Genomic DNA, 18,607 nt, shown 5'->3' on the forward strand with positions numbered 1-18,607 from the left:
CGCGAAGAGCGGGCATGTTAGAAGCGTGCCATTCACCTATACGTAAACGGTAGCTCTAAGTAAACTTTTTTTTTAATTTTACAGTTCTCGATAAAAAAAAGTCCACCTCAAAATAAGAAATCATATTTTGAGATTCTTCATGTAATCATTATCAAACAAAATTACTTACTAAATAATCTTAAGATAAAACTACAGTACATTTTACATTAATGGTTTAGGACTTGTCGTTTTAGTGAAAGCTCGGGAATGATTTAAATATCTCATTAGGAGAGAGGAGTAAGTTAACACGCAGGTGGTATGAAGGAGCACTCACTGATCTACTACACACAACAGGAGGGAAACAACTAATTAATAAACTGGACAGCAACAGTAGATACGCTGCGAACTTCTGTGATCATCTTATCGTTCTCCGCGGCCAGATACAACCTGTGACAATAAAGTTCGCTGAATAGTCCTGTACTTATCAACATAGATGAACAATGCACGACAGTGACCTTACTGTCCTTCGAAATAGTTGCCTCCCATAACTATGCACTGCTGAGATCGGCGATACATGTTCTGGAAACTTTGCAAGAAGGCTTACTTGGGGATGGTGTTCAAAAGCCTCGTTGGAAGTCAGGAATACCGTCAAATCTCTTTCTTTTCAAAGCGAGTTTGAGTCGTGACTTTTCGGCTCTCACGAGGGGATCCCGGAGAACGTCATTCCATTATTTTCCGTTTCGTTCCAGGCTCGTACCTGAGACACCAGGTTTCATCCCCAGTGACAATACAGTTCAAGAAATTTGGTGACGCATCCGCCGTTTCGACAAAATCCTGTGAAGCCTCTAAACGAGCCTGCTTCTGATCGTCAGTCAAGTTATTTTCCACTTCCCTAACTTCTGGGTAACGATTTGTCGCACGGTTTCACGTTTAATCTGCAGTTCATCCGCTATCATGTGCACACTTCATCGCCGATCGTTCGTGATTAATGTCCTCACCTTCTCAGTGTTCTCGTCCCTGACGACGGTCGCCGGTCTTATGCTACGGGGGTTGTCAGAGACACTTTCCCGGCCTCCTCGAAAACGGGCGAACCACTCGTACACACACTTCAAGAGACTGCTTGATCTTCATAAACACGAACCAGCATTGCATGCGTTTCTTTCGGTGTCTTGCCAAACTTAAAACAAAACTGTACATTGATCCTTTGGTCGTTCATGTTCCTGTTCGCAGTTCAGAACCAACCCACTAAACACGCACTGGGTCAAACAGGTCTTTCACGGCACGCACACGATGATCAAACTGAACAACGTTGGGAGCAGGTGGTCAAAACCTGCTGCTACGCAGGTGCAGCATTGTGTGTCGCCAGTGTTGCCGGATCTATCGTTCTGACTTCATTCACCGAACTTTCTTGTCACAGGTTGTATATTGATGCGGTGTAGATGAATAACTCTCACATAAAGAAGTCGACATTCAGCTCAATATAGCAATGGGAACCATCCCTGGACGCGTGAGAACCACTCCACTATACTGGCTCAAAACACTCAGCCATATAGCCCCCTCTACATTCAGAAGACAAGAAGCACTGCTATAATAACGGCGTGTGGCCTCCGAAGAGGCCTGGTCTAGGTATTTCGAGTTGACACAGTATAGGCGTACAGCGCGTCAGTGAAGATGGGGCCCTGCCTAAGATGAATTTTAATACAGAAGACATCCCTAAAGGAATATAGGAATATTTGGAAATAATGAATAATCCCAAACTTCAGATTCATGATGACTATTTGACAATAAACTGGCTTCGTTCCAGAAATCCATCCCCTACGAGTATCCCAACGGCTTGCTGATAGCATCTTCAACATGGATGCTAAGTGGCATGACTTTCGGGCTGAGAGCACTCCACCCGAACTTATCGACCCCATACAGAAACCAAAGGGCTTTGAACTTCCGAAGCATGTGCGGAAAAGTCTCAATCACAGTCGAACAGGACGTGGAGTAACCTTCACCTGTGGTAGTGGAACACCGTACCAAACCATTCGGCAAATCATTGAGGAGTGCAAGGGTAATCTGAGAGACTTTTTAGTACTATATCATCGAGTCTTGAGTGCATAGCTAGAGTGGATGTTACCTTTTGTTTTGTCTCATTCCGTTAATAAAAGCAAAGTCATCATCTCATAGGTCATGAAGGCCTGGGAGGGCTGAAAGGTAAAAGCTTCCACTATCCATATCCACCATTATTAACCTCGGCACGTGATGGGGTAGAGTGGTTAGCCGCCTTTGCCCCCAGTAATTAACTGGTACTCATTTCTGGTGTAGCTGATTGAACTTCAGGGCCATGTGCACCTCTGGTAGTGGAAATATCGTTTCTTACAGTTTTTTTACTTCCTGACGGAGAATCGAACCCACGTCCTTTCGGGTGTACCAAACATGCTTGTAGCGCCTCTGCCATGCAGTTCCTGTAATTCAATTAATATGTGCAGTATTTTAATTTTTGTACATACAGATTTTCTGTACCGGTAGTTAAAACAATCTTTACTTCTATGTGTAATGCCATACGCTAAATAAATAAATAAATAAATTAATTAATTAATTAATTAATTAATCTCTATAAGGAAATTTTTACACCGTAAGACCTATCACCTCGTGTGAAGTTGCTAGTCATGAATAAATCCAAAATGCCAGAGAAGTAAGACTCCCGTAATCGATAAACAACCCCTGCAGGTAGGGGAGGTAGAATAACAGCCACAGTAGCCCCTGCCTTTCGTACAAGGCGACTAAAAGGAGCCGCAGGGGCTCTCAACTTGGGAGCGTGGGTTGGCGACAACGGAGCCCTTACCTTGGCATTGCTTCCACTTACTTGTGCCAGGCTCCTCACTTTTATCTATCCTATCCGATCACCCTTGGTCAACGTTTGTTCCTTGCCGACCTCGAAGCTACTAGGTTCCGACGGCTAAGGAGTCGTTCAATTTCACATCCTTTGTGGCCCTTGTCTTTCTTTGGCCGATACCTTCATTTTTCGAAGTGTCGAATCGCTTCCATTTCCTTCACTCTGATTAGTGCTACTTCCTTTTAAAACAACAATCAGCGCCACTACCAATTGATGGACAGTAGGGGGTTCCAAAATGTTACAGAGAGTTGTGGAAACAAATGGATTTCCCACCTTGCCATACTGAATACTATTTATGTTTGCAATAGGTTCACGGCACCTCAAATTAACTGCTAGGACTTACCCATCCACAAGAGGAATTTCCCGCAACATCCTCTTGACAGCAGAGATGTGATCGGGTCCTGTTCCCCCGTGTCGCATTCTAGCGGTAAGAGGGAGAACAACACCCATTCCAGTAAGTGTCAGAAGAATGACCAACATGCAGGCTAAGCACCACGATCGCTGTGCTGAACCTGTAACAGTCAAAATACGTACTGGGGTAGGAGTCTAATCTTAAACAGGTACCATCTAAGAACCGAGAACAGAGGTAAAGATATTACGAGGAGTTCCAAATATTAAAATGTGCAACATATACAGTACAATAAAATCTCTCATTTTGGTCTCATCTGAAAGCTGACATTCTAATGTTTAAAACTACATGGATATAATACTGGTGGATTTTAAATAACATAATAGAATTGCTGGAAATTCTGCCCTGTATTTATTGTCACGACAACTACATCTCGATGTGCTCTTTTTACCGACCTAGTGTCCGACTCGTTGGCTGAATAGTCAGCGTACTGGACCTCGGTTCAGAGGGTCCCGGGTTCGATTCCCGGCCGGGTCGGGGATTTTAAGCTTCATTGGTTAATTCCAATGGCTCGGGGGCTGGGTGTTTGTGCTGTCCCTAACATCCCTGCTACTCACACACCACACATAACACTATCCTCCACCACAATAAAACGCAGTTACCTATACATGGCAGATGCCGCCCACCCTCATTGGAGGGTCTGCCTTACAAGGGCTGCACTCGGCTAGAAATAGCCACACGAAATTTAAAAAAAAACGACCTAGTCAATCGCTGGTGAAGTCTATACAAAATATGAAATTGGGAAGCCTCTCCGTAACCGCCAAGGATACTTACAGGAAGCTGTGTAATTATTATATTTCGTGTTCCCTCTTTTATTATAAATTCTTCCTCGTGCTTGAGGCTGTCCAAATACAAATAATACACAATGCAGTGAATATTGGTAACAAATTTAACAGTTTGTAAAGAAATCGAAAAACTGAAAACGATCGTGAATTTAGATCAACAAATTTAAACAATTCTACAAACAATAGTGAAGTTGAAAGGTACAAATATATTGAAAACTTTTAATTTAAACAATTCTATAAACAATTAGTGAAGTTGAAAGGTGCAAATACATTAAAAACTTTTAATTTGAACAATTCTACAAACAATAGTTAAGTTGAAAGGTACAAATATATTGAAAACTTTTAATTTAAACAATTCTATAAACAATTAGTGAAGTTCAAAGGTACAAATACATTGAAAACTTTTAATTTAAACAATTCTATAAACAATTAGTGAAGTTCAAAGGTACAAATACCTTGAAAACTTTTAATTTAAACAATTCTATAAACGATTAGTGAAGTTAAAAGGTACAAATACATTTAAAACTTTTAAAAATTTTGTAAAGCTATAAGAAAAACTTGACGAATAATTCCTACAATACTTAAAACTTGAGGTCAGTTGATTTTATTCCGACGAGTATAGATGATATCCAAAAATAAGGATAGCTCACCTAAGAGCTTTTAGCCCATAGTCCGCGAATACATCAGTGCCCATCCCGAAGACTGTCACGATTTTCACACCCATTTTTGGTACCATCCGCCAGGCACCGTTCATAACACACATCACTTGAATATATCAAGCTGGTACTTTCCTGTGTAATATGGCACTGTATATATATGTGTGTGTGTGTGTGTGTGTGTTTCTATTCCTCGCCAGATTCGGCTAGTTGAGTTAGACGCGTCTCGTATTTTTTCGTATGGTCTCTAATATGGCCTGTTTCTCCCTTAATTGCGATCATACCAATTGTCCTTCTGCTGTCGTTTGTTGCAAGACCATGAACTTCTTTATGTACTTGAAAGTCTTTGCCTCGGAGGGACTGCGTAATAGTGAAATGATGTGGTGGCGAGTGTTTCTAAGAATGTTACCAAAAGAACAGCAACCCAAGACGTGAGCTCATGTTTCGATCTCACCACATCTTGTTCATTGGGTATCGTGATCGGATCCTCCTGGTATGACTCTTAGAGAAAGCCAATGCTCTACCGTTTGACCCCAAACAGCTCGGTTTTTAAATTTAACATTTTGAGACATCAATCGAATGCTTACCTAATCGAGTGAAGTGGCTGCGCATGATAACGCATTATGGCTGTGGATCCAAGCTCTTCGGGAGACAAGTGGGTTCGAACCTCACCATCGGCTGTCCTGACAAAGGTTTCCTTTGGTTTCCCATTTTCACTTCCAGACAAATGCTTGGACAGTTGCTATTCATAGATTACAGCCGATTCCCTCCACCTCCATACCCAGTTTCACTCGTCATTAATTTCATCATTAGCTCACCAACTGACGATGGCGGCACGATGGACATCCAGCTGTCATATAAATTAATCTCACTTCATCCCCGACACCGTATCAGGAAACAGGACTAAGGGGTAGACTCGGAAGGCATGATGTCCCGTAGAAATCTTTTCTCAAAATTTCTCGGCGAAATAAATATACGAGCTGGAACTTAACGTTGGAATAAACAATAATCAAACTCGGATTGTCTTTATTTCTATATGATGAATTAAATAAAAAATAGATTTAACTCAACCACGTACCGGGTATCAACGTTCATGCGTCGCACTTTGCAAAATAAAATATGACACAGTTCCAAAATTTCGAACACAAATATTTACACTATTTTGCACTAATATTCTTCGTGTCTGTTTTAATTATAATAAAATGACTCGAAGTTTTCAATGTCCAGTAAATCCACTACTGAAAGTGTCCACGCGCTTACTCACAGCAGCTACTTCTACAAAGAGAAAAACACATATTTTGACCTCGTGCTAACACTACGATCTTTACCTATGTAAATCTTCTTATTCTTTAGAACTGTACGAACATTTTAATAATGTGAGAATGAGACTAATGCATGTCCGCTTTTTATATCTCCCTCGTGGTCCAAAAGATTTATAACGAAATCTATTTTACATCAGTATCGGTACTGAAATCGTTTAAAAGAATTTGTTCAAGAGATAGCACACTCTAGAAACTCGTGTTGAATTAACATGACATGGAAGAACCTTTACACGACAGTCAAGTAAGGGTACAATACATACGTTTGAATTTTTACCTTCACTATGTGTAGATCCGTGTATAAAGAGGGTCTTCTTAAGTCTCAACCGTTCCACATCCGGAGGCTCCCCTTCTGTGTCGGAGTCCGATTCTGAGCCGCAGGCGCACAGGTTGATGTCGGGAACGTGACGCTTGTTAGACACGTCTGAAACAAAGAAAATATCATCATTCATTAATTTGAAGCCAAATAGAGGAGCGAGTCTTGTAAGGTCACATGAGGAGCTTTGCTCTTCATTCTCTTCCTTTACTACAGATTCAACATCGGTCTTACAGATCGTTTTATATGTTATGAGTATACCTCGGATTTGTAGGTGGTAATAGGTTAGAATGAGAAGTAATTTGGTTTGTAGGGGCGTCATGCAACACGTTGTACCATAGTGTAGGAAGAGTAGCATAATTCAAGGAGTTCTATAGGCTGTACCCCTAATATCCATGCAAATCTCATAGCATAACCGTTGTACAGTGTAGGGTATACTTGTTACTGGCTTAAGTAAATTTGCATTCTAACCTATCAGTACCTAATAATCCGGACTCTAGTTATGAGGGTATTTAGAGGTTGCAGTAAGAGTGTAGAGGAAAGGGCGTCTAAGTCACTGGTAAGACCCAATTACAGTATGGTACCACTGTATGGAGCCCACACTAGGATTACTTGATTCAAGAACTGCGAAGGATCCGAAGGAAAGCAGCATGATTTATTCTGGGTGATTTTCAACAGAAGAACAGTGTTTCGAAAATGTTGCAAGAATATTGCTCTAGTGTCTTGGAGTTTGTTTTCTGGAAATGCAAAGCCATGGAAAATTATCTTCAGGACTTCCAACGGTGGATTTTGAACCCATCATTTATCGAAATAAGCTCGCAGAAAAACGACCTGCACAGGTCTGCCGACTCCTTCAATACCCGAAGAGCTGTCTGAGATAAGAGGCAGCCTACCTGTTCATAAGAGATGAGTAACACGGTTGATTACGGGATATTTCAGTATCTGTTTCAGCAACAGTAATCTGGGCAGGCTAAAGCTACTTAGGTTAATGGAAAATTCATTTGACATAGCATGCGACTATAAATTCGGAACGGTACTTGGGCTGATGAGCACTACAAAAAAATGAGCTCGATGGCTGCAGTCGCTTAAGTGCGGCCAGTATCCAGTATTCGGGAGATAGTGGGTTCGAGCCCCGCTGTCGGCAGCCCTGAAGATGGTATTCCATGGTTTCCCATTTTCACACCAAGCAAATGCTGGGGCTGTAACTTAATTAAGGCCACGGCCACTTCCTTCCCACTCCTAGTCCTTCCCTGTCCCATCATCACCATAAGACCTATCTGCGTCGGTGCGACGTAAAGCAACTTGCAAAAAATGAGCATTAAAAAGCATGAAACCTTTAAAATCAAAATAATTTCTAGACAACACGTGTGATGGCAGTGCACCAGAGTATCTCGTTTTAAAGTTACAGGAGTCGTAGGACCTATCTAGGTATGACGTCATCGGATGATGCAATAGTACTATCTTGAGGTACAAAAATAATCTTGCCGCGCGACCAGCAGTTAGTGAATTAGTACAGTGATATAAAACCAAACCAAACCCCATGGCACTACAGCCCTTGAAGGGCCTTGGCCTGCCAAGCGACCGCTGCTCAGCCCGAAGGCCTGCAAATTACGAGGTGTCGTGTGGTCAGCACGACGAATCCTCTCGGCCGTTATTCTTGGCTTTCTAGACCGGGGCCGCCATCTCACCGTCAGATAGCTCCTCAATTCTAATCACGTAGGCTGAGTGGGCCTCGAACCAACCCTCAGGTCCAGGTAAGAATCCCTGACCTGGCCGGGAATCGAACCCGGGGTCTCCGGGTAAAAGGCAGGCACGCTACCCCTACACCACGGGGCCGGCAGTATAGTGATATAGCACGTCGTATAATGTGTTATTTAATTTTTGCAAGGGCATTCTATAAGTTGGTAAGCCAAAATGTGTCAAATAGCGAACATTAAAAGATAATTGTAGTGTGAAAAAAATGCTAAACATTTCATTCTTTCGCAAAATATCACGGCATACGAACAGTAAATTACTTTAAAATGATCGAAAATGTGTTGGAGACGTTGAAAATTGTTCTGTCAAAGTTACATAATGTCCAAAACTACCCAGGACGAACATCAGAAGACTTACGGGAGCGTTTCAAATTCAAGGCGGGCAAGCGTCCTGTTCAGCCCCAACCGAGCACATCTACTGCCCCAGTGGTGGAAAATGATTTAGGCTTAGAGCTTATGGATGTTGATACTGATCACCCTGTTCGGAGGATGTGTACATTTGTATAGAAATACAATGTTCAACAGTAAAATTTCAATCCCTTACTGACAAATACTTCATTTAGACAGCTCCTATTACTCGGTACGTATTCCAAGAAAAAACGACTTATGACCGTGACCCCAACACAGACTCGTTCAATTTTTCTTTATTTAAATATAGTGAAATTTTATAAGCTATCTTATAGTAAAATCTCTAAATGGGGATGAAAATTAGTTAATAATTCCGTTGTATTTTATATTTTAGTAGTTAATCCTTCGTAGCAGCGATGAAAATGATATGAGATTATTGAACAATAAATTATATATTGGTTTAATATTACATTTTAAGTTAAAATAAAAACATCCATATTGTATTTACGAAGTAGAAGTAGCCTAAAAATAGCTACTAATAAGTACAGTATTTAACTTAGATCTAGTCTTGCAAGGATACAATTAGTTAAATTTCATTTAATATTTGTATTAAGCTTACTAGTATTTTTACATTCGTATTTCTTTCGTTGTGTATTGACATTTTTTTTCAAACCTGTATTATGTAGGCAGTTACTTTTCCTTTCTTTCTTCTTTGCATGTATATATTCATATTTTTGTCTTAAAAATTAGTGTTATTTGTAGTTCTTTGTATTTTAAGTTAATCAATGTCATTGTATGGAATTATAACAATATGTGTGTGGTTAAGTGTAAAAAAGGGCCAAGAGCCCTAACTTCGCCACAGAAAATAAAATCTTTATCTATCTATCTATCTATAAAAAATTCAACTAAAACAATGCTTCCCACTAATAAATAAATAAATAAATAAATAAATAAATAAATAAATAAATAAATAAATAAATAAATAAATAAATAAATAAATAAATAAGTTAGAAAAACAAATGCACGAATACTGTATTAAAAAGATTAAAAATTTAACCAAGAAGACTCCGCAAAGAGCCTTCGAAGTACAAGAAAAGAAATTCCTAAGAAAGATAGTACGAGCAAGGATTGTACAACATGGAAGAATGGACCCCGCAGGATGTCCTATGAGATCGTAAAAATAGTCAATAAGCGTAAAATCGCTGGATGCCTGTTGATCAAGCAGCTCGAGAAGGACTTCACAGAACTTGATATTAATCAAGGCACAATAACTAACAGGCATGAGTACCACTTAATCATCGAAGCCAGAATCTATCTACAATGAGCCCTTGAAATGGTTCGAGGAATGAAAGATATTGTTAAGCAAGAAAAGCAAGAAAATGAAGGACTGCTGGGCCAATAGATAAGCTCAAGGCACCAGCATGAAAGCGGTCGTCAAACCTACCACCATAACACTAGTAGTGGCAAACAACAACACCAACAACAATATAACTGAACCACAAGCATCGCGGTCCACAGGCAGCCCAAACAAAAAATTACAAATCTTTAAATCAAAGCTGTTTTATTATGTCAATAAGTTAGGAATATTATAGGCAACACACTCATTTATTTTGTGAGAGTGGTAATTGAGCAAAATTACTGCGTTGTAGCGTTTGTCTAGGATCACGATCAAAGTATGAACAAGTTGTTATTTAGGTATATTTTGGATGTACCCTTGTCCTATCTTCCAAAAAACAGTACCGGCCAATCGGTTAGTCTTATCACAAATACACATGCAAATAAGTTATTCAAAAGTATCTGAGGATCTTATTATAGCACGAAACACGTTATGCTATTATTAATAAACTCATTTCTTCCTATTCAGGTACCTGCTAGTATACCTGTATTTACATAGTGTAACTCATTTTTGGTAAACTGGAATTATTTAAAAGTTATGTGCCTATGAGTTTATCTCTGCACAATATCCCAACACATATACTCCCGCGAGAGAAACCCACCTCCTAATAACACATTTAAGATAATTTATTCTATTAAGTAGCCATCTGATCAAAATTAGTGGACAGGAGAGTCGTTAGTGGGCCAAACCCTAAGTGACACTCCTAGCTTTAATAAGCCAGTAATTGACCTTTAAGTTAATAAATGAGAGGCCGAAGTTCGTTAATAGATCCTGTTAGCTATCTAACTAGGTGGGTGCTCGTTCACTACTAAATTACACGAGGCAAGGAAATTACATCCAAAATTTAATGGTGCCCAAGCTGAATATTTGAATCGGTCGATGAATAATGGAACTACGTCCATGTTAAGCCTTTTTTTATTTTCACTTTGATATTTCAAACTGGCTAGAGCACACTTTTCTTTGGTGGCATGAAGCATGTCCGTCTGTTCTTGTTATGGGAATCGTTTGGAAGCTAAACTCCATAATTAGGAGCTAAGTTGACAGAGAACTGTGATACTTGCAGGTACTGATTGTTAAAGCGAACTTTATACTTCTGGTTGATTGACTTACTTGTCTTAATTCCTCTTGCTCCTCCTGGAGAATAAGGCTTCCGTGAAACACCTCCACCTGGTGTTACTGTTGGCCAGCCTCTTCACTTTATTTCAAGTCTCATCAATTTCTAGGCACTCCTCAATCATCTTCTTCCTCGGACGGTCGAGCGGTTCGGAGGTTCTAGTCGAGTGCTGTCTTTTCAGTAGCTCCAGCGCGATTTCTTAGATTGTGCTGAATCCAACACCACTTTTCCTTCCTTTATCTGGATTCTAGTTGCCTGCTGATTCGTTTTCTTCCATGCATATCCATTTGATATCCGACCATCTTTTGTTAATGATACGCCTTGAGCAGCGATCGTGAAGATTTGCTGTTATGGGTGACTTTCCAGGCTTCACAACTATACAGAAGAATTGTCTTAACATTTGTGTTAAAATAAATTACTTAGTCCTTCTAGCAATTTTCCTGTTCCTCCATCTAGGATACAGTTAAACACAGGCACCATTTGCTTTCCTGTCTTCTTCCGCTCCTACAGTTGCAATAGTACTTTCGAAATATAGGGGAGAGTCTATATGTTCTGTATCTTTATCATGTATAGACAATGTATCATCAGTCTTTGAATTGACCCTAATCTACTTCATCTTATTTTTACTTTAAGCCAAGCAGCCTCTGCCTCGAACGAGGAGTTCACAGAAAAGAGAATCAATTCAAACCACAATATACTGAACAAACACCAAACAAGTATCAATAAAGGAATAAGTAAAAGTTTGAACTTGCGTGAGATTAAAGCTGAAAAATAAGTAACGTGCAAGCTGAAAATGAAGAAATAAAGACAGAACAAGAGTTTTAAACAAAATCGAATATTAAGCAAGAAAGAAGATTTTAAAGTTTAAAGCTGACAAGGGAGAAAGTCTTAAAGATAAAACTGTTACAGCGCGCAATTTAAGAAGGACGCAGCAAGGAAAAAAGTAAAGGGTGTAAAGTAAAGGTACAATTTTGGAATAAAAATGACAAGTTAATTCAAACAAATCTGCAGACAACATAGTGGAAATAATATAAATAACCTAGCTTAAGAGAAACGGGAGGGGCTTTAACATGGGGTGGCAGACAGTCACGAATGACAGAGACTCGGCATAAATTTGACGATTCCAGTAAGCTAGTATATTATGGATGAGCAAGGCAAACCATTCATATTTCTAAATAGGAAATACTAAAAGCCACGTGGTGTAAAATTTAGTCCCATAATGGAGAACTTAGAACAGAATTTCATTAAATTTTACACAATGAAATTACGTTCTTGATAAATAGCTTTACAGTCATAAAAAGCAGCTGAAACAAGATGGAATAATTTACGATGAAGAGATGCGGTTCGGAAGTGAGCAGTTAAGAACTTGCCGATCGAGAAATTCACTTAAATATTCATAAGTGTCCGCAGTTTCTAACTAATTCGCTTGGTGAGATGTAATTCAAGAGTGATGAACCACTTGCGTGCTTTCCCCAATACTCTAGAACCATAGAGTTCCATGGCCTCACACAAATTAACACACACAGTTGAATGCTGATTGAGGCACTATAAATTTCTAACATTGAAAAGATACCTGGCCAGAGAGAAAGCGTTACCTTCTAGGTGGCCCGCCCCTCCCCCTCAGGGAGGGGAATGAAAACTTTTCATGATGAAGATGTATGGCCGGGACAGTTCGTAGTGTAGGCCACGGCCGCCTACCCCCCTCACCTTCTACGCACATCTCCTTCACCGTAACAAATCTCCCGGCCTGAGAGACGGCGTGACCGTCTAAGAGGCCCGCCTCCCCCTTCAGGGGAGGAATGAAGACGTTTAATAGTAGTAGTAGATTGTATGCACCGTATGCAGAGTCGGCCGTATCGGTGGCCACGGCTCTACCGATGCTCTACACCTCTTAATTCACTGATGGAAAGGAGCTGGTCCCCACCATTGGCTGTCCTGAGAATGGCGTTTCGTTGTTTTCCATTCTACTATATAGTCCCTGCCATATAGACTTATACGCTAGGGTACAACCTTACTCTTTCTCTCCTCTTAATACCTAAGCTAGTGATTTATAGTTATTTGCTAGCTGTTGGGTTCGAGTCAGTGTCGCTAACAGAACAGTTCAGGGATCCTGTTTGCCGATACGACGTCTTACAGTTACTGTAAATCCTGCAGGTTGGCACTACGTAGTCATGATTTTTTCTTAACTTGCGCGATTAAACGATAGGCTCCTGCAACTACCGCATTATGAAAACCACTAGTGTTACATTTGCAGATATGAGTAAAACATATTTTCTTTCTCTGTAGGATTGTAAATCTGTTTGGGTAATAGCAGGTAAGCAAAATTGTGGCATTTAATAACGTAGTTGGTATTAAATGACGAACGTAGCATTTTGTTTAAACGAACTTATTTCTTATAATTCCTATGTATAAATTCAATTAAGATGTATAAGAAGCAAAAAAATCTTCAAGAACTCCTAAGAAAATGAAAGCATCGTTACCTCCTTCTCTAATAACAATTTAGTTGAAATGGAAATTTCGTTATCAACCTAACCTAACCTAACGTTGTATAGTGTCACGAATTTTGTATGGTTTTTAGACTTAGCCTTTGTGCATTCTTATTGAGTTACGGCATATGTAGATGTAATATATTTCTTTCTTAATCTGCTTACCCTCCAGGGCTGGCTTTTCCCTCGGACTCAGCGAGGGATCCCACCTCTACCACCTCAAGGGCAGTGTCCTGGAGCGTGAGACATTGGTTCGGGGGATACAACTGGGGAGGGTGACCAGTACTTCGCCCAGGCGGTCTCTCCTGCTATGCTAAACTGGGGCCTGGTGGGGGGATGGGATGATTGGAAGACATAGACAAGGAAGAGGGAAGGAAGCGGCCGTGGCCTTAAGTTAGGTACCATCCCGGCATTTGCCTAGAGGAGAAGTGGGAAACCACGGAAAACCACTTCCAGGATGGCTGAGGTGGTATTCGAAGCCACCTCTACTCAGTTGACATCCCGAGGCTGAGTGGACCCCGTTCCAGCCATCGTACCACTTTTCAAATTTCGTGACAGAGGTGGACTGTAATATATTTGCTTGTGTATATTATTACAGTGTGGTTTCCTTTCAGTCCAACAAGTAATAACACATTTCACGAAGGGAGCTGAATTATTTACACCGAGCCAACACCGAAGAATGCGGTTATAGTAATGCGTGCCGGTATATCAAAATACATTCAGAAATATATAACATTAAATTGAGTGAGGCTGAAGAAGAGTGCTTATTTCCTTAATTCCTCAGTGAACTTGAAAACTTAATTGTGAATATCTTGATTGATCATTTACTAAGGTACGGGAACTTCGATTATTGATACTTACATTGAGGTACTTACATTGAGATACTTACATTGAAATGTAGATCTGAAGAAGAATGCAGAGGATAAGTTATACTGTAATGAAGAGCAATACCGAAGTCCTTAGAGAGATAGGAGAAGAACGGAATCTGATAACTGAAATTGAAAAACGGAAAATAAAATTTATTCGTCGCATTGTGCGGCATGAAAAGTTCCTTTGTGACATCACTGAAGGAAAAATTGCTGGAAAAAGAGGAAGAGGACGACCCAGAGTGTCTTATTTCAAGAACCTGCTTCTTTTTTTCTATTGGCTTTACGTCGCACCGACACAGATAGGTCTTATGGCGACGATGGGACAGGAAAGGGTTAGGATTGGGAAGGAAGCGGCCGTGGCCTTAATTAAGGTACAACCCCAGCATTTACCTGTTGTGAAAATGGGAAACCACGGAAAAACAACTTCAGGGCTGCCGACAGTGGGGTTCGAACCCACTATCTCCCGAATACTGGATACTGGCCGGAGTTAAGCGACTGCAACTATCGAGCTCGGTAAAACCTGCTTCTAAGGATGAAGTTCAAGACATCGCTGAGTTGAAAAGACTGGCTCAAGATAGACATTTGTGGCTGCAGCGACAAGGCTTAGCCTTTAGAATATCATGATGATGATGTCATTGATGCTTGTTTGTTGATGGTTACCTCTCGTCAAGTTGGCAGCAGTCATGAACCGTTCAAAAAAAAGACGATAGGGTGGGGATATTTGCTTTTTAGTGTACAGCCTTACGTGATGAGTATTATACTAAGGTGAAGGTCGGGACAGTTCCTAGCATAGGCCACCGCCACTAACACCCTCACATTCCCCATACATCTCAAATCTCCCTGGCCTGAGAGAGGGCATTATCCTCTAGGAGACCCGCCGCACCCCTACCGGTTACATAATGAAAGCTTTAAAAAAGATGCGTCTTATGCGAGTCCCAGCTCTCTCAGATAAAGTCCTAGAATAAAATAAACTTCCTGCAAAGGGAAAGCACAAGTTTACCTGTGCTGCTCAGCCACACTCCCACGTCCTATCACATAATACAACAAGACAACGGTGGAGGGCAGCGCAACGTATATATAGGCATATGGTGACGTCATAGTTGCTGTCATAGAGCGTAATACGTAGTTAACAACTGTTTAGAGCTCAGTACGAGCGGCATCACGGACCCATGTACCGGATATGAAGAAGTGGTTGGATTTTATGTTCCTGTGGAACTGACTCAACGTGTCTCAAACGGCCGAACAATTGTGTAACATGAACAGAGTGCAAAATATCTGACAGGCGTTGGCATGCTAATTTCTGCGCCAAATGTTGGCTGAGAAACACATCTCTTTCACTACATGTCAGAGGATCGTCAGATATAGGGTAGTCCGCGTCCTCAACGAAACACTCAACGACTAGTGGCGTGGCCTTGGTGGATAGAACCCCTGGCCTCCCTATTCACTAGACCTCACACTAATTCTTCGTATAGAAGTTCGCTACCTCACACGTATATGGCCAAAACCCAATGGATCTGCGAGATCTGCGACGAAAAATTGCGGAGTTGTTTTTACAAATCACGTCAGGAGACCTCGAGGCCACATGGCGTGATCTGTCCGAAGAGTACGAAGTTTTGCCGAGTCTGCCATGATGGACATGCGGAGGACAAGACTGCTTAACTGAAGACTTGTGACTTTGTGTGTAGGTGTACTAAGTTAGAAGTTTGTAAATACATTGGTTTATGTTCAGATGTTCTTTATTTTTGAGATAGCCCAAATGGATCACCGTTATGTTAATTTATACGAAGCTATTTTTGGTTAAATCGATGTAAAGTTCATCGGTAATATGCCCATAAAATGATGGAAATTAGGTTACGACCACTCTGTATAATCTCATTATTAGCAATATTCCGTAGGAATAAGGAAATTCAGTCAGCAGAAGTAAATCAGCCTCTCAGGAGTTTGTAGCTCGTAAGCTACATTTACTGTAGGTTCAATGAATAACTTCTTTGAATGAAGAAAGAGCCCAGATCAAATAGAGCGAACAAGTTAGCAGCAACAGGACTGACTACTGAAGACGAATTTAACTAAAACTTACTCAACAGTTTACTATTTAACAGGACTTGACGAGAGAAGTTTGATTTAATAGCTTAACTCGATATAACATTTCTATCAAATAGACCGGCAGCGCAGCGACTTGCCAGAAGTAATTTCCGCTCTCAAAACTCTTCCTATAAACAAACGTCTGGAGCGCGAATGGAGACATTAAGTGACATCAGCACTTACGCAGGAATTCGTGTTCAATCAGAGAGAAATTAATGGTGACATAACATAAATTTGAGAGAGACATCGTATACAGCATAAACAAAGGAAATGCAACGTTAAAGAAGCGTCGGATGAGATGAGAACCTGCTTAATCCCATACTTACATTTTTGGTAGTTTTCCAGTGACGAACGGATGGGGAAGGGCTAGGATTGGGAAGGTGGCGGCCGTGGCCTTAATGAAGGTAGAGCCCTATCATTTCCTTGGGGTGAAAACGGGGAACTACGAAAAACTAAATCCCAAATTCTATAATTATTATACTCGATTCGAAAACATACAAATTTACAGTTAACGTACAAGTCTATATAAATAAAATTGTTTCTGTTTGTCTGTTTGTCTGTCTGTTTGTCTGTTCCACCATCACGTCGAAACGGCTGGATAGATCTCAACCAAACTTCATATTTAGAGTATACTGACCCCGGGGAAGGTTTCGATATGCATATCATTTTAAAATCTTTGAAAAGACGGGGGTTTTATAGGAAAAACGGTTTTCCTCCATTTTCTCTTATACTATTATAGGCAAAATATCGAATTTGTCGTATAAGGACGAGACAAAGCTCAATTTAATCCTCTTGACGCAAAGAACAAAACTCGGTAAGCCCTACGGGCCCGAAAACCATGTTTTAAGGCCCTAAAACCAACCGTTACGGAGATATTGGCACCACACTACCCCTGCTCTAGGAATCGGATAAAGAAATGAACTGCCGTAACCATGGCAACGTCAGCTCCAGGATTCTAGAGCAGTGAGATTATGGATGTACGTTTGGGCATAGCTGTCAACCAAAATAGGTACAAATACGACTTAATATCTGGGAAAAAAATATACTGTTGTGTAAGGCACTCATAGGACTCCTTTGGGCGGGGATGGAAAGGGGGTGAAGAACGAGTGTAAAAATCTATATAAATAAAATTGTTTCTGTTTGTCTGTCTGTTTGTCTGTTCCACCATCAAGTCGAAACGGCTGGATAGATCTCAACCAAACTTCATATTTAGGGTATACTCATCCCGGAGAAGGTTTTGATATGCATATCATTTTAAAATCCTTGAATAGACAGGGGGTTTATAGGAAAACCAGAATGGTTTTTCCACCATCACGTCGAAACGGCTGGATAGATCTCAACCAAACTTCATATTTAGAGGTTACTCATCGCGGGGAAGTTTTCCATATGCATATCATTTTAAAATATTTGAATATATGGGGGGTTTATAGGAAAATCAGAATGGTTTTCCCACCATCACGTCGAAACGGCTGGATGGATCTCAACCAAACATTGTATTTAGAGTATACTAATCCCGGGGAAGGTTTAGATATGCATATCATTTTAAAATCCTTGAATAGACGGGGGGTTTATAGGAAAACCAGAGTGGTTTTCCCACCATCACGTCGAAACGGCTGGATAGATCTCAGCCAAACTTCATATTTAGAGTATACTCATCCCAGGAAAGGTTCCGATATGCATATAATTTTAAAATCTTTGAATAGACGGGGTGTTTATAGGAAAACCACAGTGGTTTTCCTCTATTTTCTCTTATACTATTGATTTTCTGTAAACTTCGTTTACCGTACGTGAAACGTCTCTTCATTATAAACAACTTTCGTTATGTTCATAATTTACCTTACTCTTCACATGACGGAGAAATTTACAATTTTCTGCTGGTATCATGCTCTGCATTTAGTGACCGACAGACCGACAACGAACCTACAGGTTACCATGGCAACGTCTCTGACTGCATGCCAGTAGGGAAGTAACGTATTGCCATTTTCCTCATCATGCTTTTAAATTCGTGGTTGTTCCTTGGGTAGATGGCAAGAGAGGCATCAATCGGCTCATCTGCGGGATATTGGCGGAATATCGTTGGAGGTTATAACCGCCCTCGAATAGATTAAGTAATAACACCATTAGTCATCTTCATATTTGTTTACCTAAGAATCACTGAACCTAAATTTCTCCTCTGTTAGCGCTTTATTATATCCATAACTCACGGCATTTAT

The 18,607-nt window shown here is 40.5% G+C and overlaps 1 protein-coding gene across 1 annotated transcript in view; it reads right to left on the reverse strand.

Annotated features, from left to right (window-relative positions):
• Positions 1-18,607, reverse strand: part of LOC136875891 (dipeptidase 1-like) — a 164,269-nt gene that overhangs the window by 124,200 nt on the left and 21,462 nt on the right. The window contains exons 2-3 of the mRNA XM_068228242.1: positions 6,307-6,453; positions 3,204-3,372 (exon numbers count right to left, since the gene is read on the reverse strand). Coding sequence (XP_068084343.1) covers positions 3,204-3,372; positions 6,307-6,453 — 316 coding nt within the window. The remainder of the gene's footprint in view (positions 1-3,203; positions 3,373-6,306; positions 6,454-18,607) is intronic.

Source organism: Anabrus simplex, chromosome 6 (genome assembly GCF_040414725.1).
Source record: "Anabrus simplex isolate iqAnaSimp1 chromosome 6, ASM4041472v1, whole genome shotgun sequence".
NCBI lineage: Eukaryota > Metazoa > Arthropoda > Insecta > Orthoptera > Tettigoniidae > Anabrus > Anabrus simplex.